The sequence below is a fragment of the Etheostoma cragini genome, chromosome 3 (genome assembly GCF_013103735.1).
Source record: "Etheostoma cragini isolate CJK2018 chromosome 3, CSU_Ecrag_1.0, whole genome shotgun sequence".
Lineage (NCBI taxonomy): Eukaryota > Metazoa > Chordata > Actinopteri > Perciformes > Percidae > Etheostoma > Etheostoma cragini.
In genome coordinates, this window is record NC_048409.1 from 30,185,412 (window position 1) to 30,189,960 (window position 4,549).

The following is a 4,549-nucleotide window of genomic DNA, read 5'->3' on the forward strand; positions in this document are numbered from 1 at the left end:
ATTAAAGTTCTATTGTGTGGGAAAAAAAGACTTGTTTTTGCCCTTTTCTTGAATCAAATATATACGGGTCCAAAATGAGCCGAAACACCATAGATGTTACTATATTTGATAATATTAAAATTAAAATCTTTTTTGTGTTGAACATTTAAAAAATTTGTTTTAATATCTCTCAGTTACACTCAGGTAACAGAACAACTGATTATTTTGTTGCCTTCTACTCTTAAGGTTCATTTGACCACTTTTATGACATTGAAAACGAGGGGTATGCTGTTAAAACAAAGGCCCAGGGGGCCACAAAAAAATATTAATACCAATCTTTTCATGGATAAGGGAGCCCAACCAGCTAAACAAGAGTTAAGAAAACATTGGATGATAAAAGATTGTTTTTAGGGTATTTTATGGCTAATTTAATACACGGGTCCAAAATGACCCGCTAACACTTCAGATGGCAGCAGAAAGCTAACACCAGAGGAAGGTTAACAAAGTGTACTGTGACAACTATAATATTGCCAAGCTGGCCTGCTCTGATACAACAGCCAATAACATTTTGGGACTTGTTAATATATTTACTGTAATCTTTGGTCTTATAATCTTAAATCTTTTCTCTTACATGAGGATCCTTAAAGTGTGTTTTTCTGGTTCTAGACAGACCAGACAGAAAGCTCTCAGTACCTGCACACCTCACCTTTTGTCCCTGCTCAATTTTTCCTTTGGAGCTTTCTTTGAAATAATACAGAGCAGGTTTAATATGAACTATTTACCCAATATGTTGCGTATTTTTCTGTCATTGTACTGGATTACATGCCAACCACTCATCAACCCTTTACTGTACGGACTGAAAATGTCCAAAATACGCATTGTATGTAGACATCTGCTCTTTGGGGGCGAAAGGTAACTTAACATGTTATTTGGCAACTAAGTCATGAATAAAAAGAAATACATTTAGTTAATGAGATATATTCAATAGTACTTTTGTCAACTGTATCTATATAATGTGACAACCTGTTACTATATTTTAATAAAACACAGACGACAAGGATGAGTTGAATGATTTAGCAAAAGGCTTTCTTTAAATCCCCAACAAGAGATTTATGCAGTGTTCTACGTTTGGGTTTTTGTAATAAGGTTTTAGTAATTTTACTGTTATCAGACTCAGGTACATGAGTTATACTTAATAGATAATGAAACAGCCATTTATAAATGAAATCATGTTCCCATCATGAACCAGTTGCAAACTATTACTAAATGCTTTGTCCATCATTTGTAAAGCATAGCTCCTGTGTTAATTCTCATAAATAAAGCATTTTTATACACACTCATTAATGGTATCTTCATAGTAAATAAGGCTCTCAAAAATAATGTTCATAAATAGAAGTTTGACAATTAATAAGTACAGCGAAAGCTTTTGTAAATTAAAGAATTTTCTCTTCATAAACTATCTACAAATCTTAGTAATGTCCCTGTGCATCTTTTGTAAAGCAGAGTTCCTATTTTCATTCTAATCAGTAAAGCATTTGTAAATACATTTAGGAAATGTTTTTTCTATAATAAGTTAGACATTGTGAAATGTTTATAAGTGTTTTTTTTTTAAATAATTAATAAATTATGCATTAATCACTTGCAAATTAAGTAATTTATCATTATTAACTAGGAACTCTGAAATGTACTTATCAGGTTGGTGAAAAACTAGGAAGTTAATGTTTAACAGACAGTCTAGACCTACATTTGTTCATTAAACGTTATGATTTAGAAATAATAATAATAATAATAATAATAATAATAATAAAAATTTGAATTTATAAGTGGCTTTTCACAAACTCAAAGCCACTCATAAATAATCCTAAACTAATAACTGGGGTGTTAATACAAATATTCCAAATACTTCTCAATAATGAAACCCGAGACTACTTCAGGAGTTACTGCTAGTTATTTAACTACATGGCGTGAGTAGTGAGTGGTATTCACAGGTTTTTAACTCAATACGTGTATGACGTCACATTGGGGAGAGTAGCCTCAGCCTAGTACTTGAATGATGGCGAGTGACTTGGATGAGGAAGCGGTGGAAAGGCCAGCAGCTGTGTAATTTTGAACCTGCCAGAATTGAGAGGGGAAATGAGGAATTGCCGAGAGTTGGGGAAGTCCCCTGGTGAGTTGCTCTCATTAAGCAATGCAGCAATGCATACAATAATAAAACACACACATAAATAGCTGCAGTAAAATCAGTCTTTGTCTTTACAGTGTCAGACTGTTTAGGGTGTCAGATTGTCCTCTGCCAGTAACCCCCAACCTCAAGGAGGTGACGGCCCATTCATCGCTGCTTGCAGCTTTAATTATTATTATCATTATTCTTTATTGTCTGGGTCTGGGTGTGTCCCAGGTTTCTTCCCAAAGGGAAGATTTTCCATGCCACTGTCGCACTGTTGCTTGCTTTGGAGGAAACTTCCTGAACTGTAGGGTCATTGTAAATTCCGGAGGATGTTCTAGACCTACTCCATCTGTAAAGTGTCTTGAGATAACTCTTGTTATGAATTGATACTATAAAAGAATTTAATTGAATTGAACTCATCACAGACTTCCCTTTTTGTTGGTGAGGATTCGCTGTGTCTGAGTGCCATGAAAATCCAGGGTCGCAGTAACCCCGACGCGAGCAGATTAGCTAGGGTCCGTCCAAAGCTGCTCATTCTTCTTGTTTGCTTCTCATCTGGCTGTGTTGTATTTAAACTGTGTATTTACATTTATGCTGTACTGAATAGCACTTTGTAAACATAGGTTTGAAAGGTGCGTCATAAATTAAGTTTACTTCCTTATTACAAATGTTATCAAACAACAATAGGCTTTGCTCATCATTAATTAAAAGTGGTGTGAAACCAAACGGACCGAGGGCAAATTACTCCAAGTTTACAAAGTCACCCACTGATTTGGACCAAAGCAAACAACCTACAGGTGTGAAAACACCCTTAGACAAATGTATCACTTTAGAGAAACTACAGAAGAGACTATCTCTATTCTGCCTTACAGAATGTGCATAAAGGAAAATCACGAGCTTTGACGGGATCCCCCTGGAATTCAGTGTTAATTTTTTGGTAACAACTGGGCCCATTTCTTGCTGACATGATTAACTTCTCTATTGAGAATGGTAAATACTCAAGGGATGTTAACACAGTCTTTATCTCTGTACTCTAACCTCTCAGCCTGCTAAACTCTAAATTATCTCTACAAAACTCCTGACCCGTCCCATTTTTTAGAATGAGTGAACTCTGACCAAAAAGGATTTGTAAAAACAACACTAGAAGCAGATAAAGTTAGTCACCTTCTCCACATTGTTGATGCGGTTGAAGACAGTAAGACCCTAATGTCACTTCTCTCTCTTGAAGTAATGAAAGCAATTAATATGCTTGAGTGGTCATTTCTATGGTCAGTCTTAGAGGTGATGGGCTTTGGTAACACTTTTATTGGTATGATTAAAATCATGTATTCTATCCCCTCAGCCCGAGTCCTAACCGGACGCGCCTCCTCTTTATTTCCAGTTTCTAGATCTTCACGCCAAGGCTGCCCCTTGAGTCCTGCACTATTTGTCCTCTCCTTAGAGCCTCTCGCTCTATTCTCTATTCTCTCGCTATTTGCCAATCGATCATAATCTCACCATATGCATTCACAATATACAGAATCACTTTTCACTATTTGCTGGCAGCCTATATATTTTTTGGAAAACCCCTTTGAATCAAAATTGTAATTGAATCCTAAGCATAAAATCAAAACTCAAATAGAATTTTTAATTTTTACAATCATGACACCCTCTAACACAGAGAGTACCCAGCTTCTTGGCCAACGTGTCACCTGGCCAGGTCACCTAAACAGCACATAAGGAAATATTAGATATTGGTAGAACTCCTTTTTTTGTCTTCATGGTCTACTTCTTCAACTGTCTTGAAAATTAGGGATGTGCCCGACGATACAATTGTGATACAGTTATCACGAGATGATACTACAATAAACATATTGAAATAATCTGCGATTAATTGCAGTACATTTTATTTAAATGAAAAATTATTTTCTTATTTCTTTCTCTCATGTCATCTGCCTTTTATCAACCTTCTTGTGAATGCTGTCACTGGAAAATAAATTCAACTCAACCATACCAAAAAGTTTAATTATCATATGCAATTTATATAATAAAACTTGCCCTACTCGTACAGTATTGCCATTGAAAATAATGTTATACTATGCTGTATAGTTTTTCTTCCCCACCCACACTTGAAATGTTCTATAGGCGTTTAGAAAGCTTACTTTTCTGCTGACATTGAACAAACATAATCTTTAACAATATCAAATATCAAACGGCCGATATATCGGGGAAACAACTTTAAAGTGTCTTTTTCTGATACTGATATCGGTGTTGGAACAGCTCTAATGGAAACCATTTCTTGTCTTGATGTTTCTGTTCTAGTTGCCTTCTACTAAGTTTCCTTTTAGCTGACATCAACCAAACAGAATCTTTCAATGGGACCTTTTCATAATGAGCTCATCCTGCTGCTGGGGGGGGGGGGGG

The 4,549-nt window shown here is 35.7% G+C and overlaps 1 protein-coding gene across 1 annotated transcript in view; it reads left to right on the forward strand.

Moving 5' to 3' along the window:
• The window catches only part of LOC117938859 (olfactory receptor 11A1-like), a 6,116-nt gene extending 5,221 nt beyond the window's left edge, over positions 1–895 (forward strand). The window contains exon 2 of the mRNA XM_034863797.1: positions 537–895. Within this exon, the coding sequence (XP_034719688.1) occupies positions 537–895 (359 nt within the window). The remainder of the gene's footprint in view (positions 1–536) is intronic.
• The last annotated feature ends 3,654 nt before the right edge of the window (positions 896–4,549 follow it).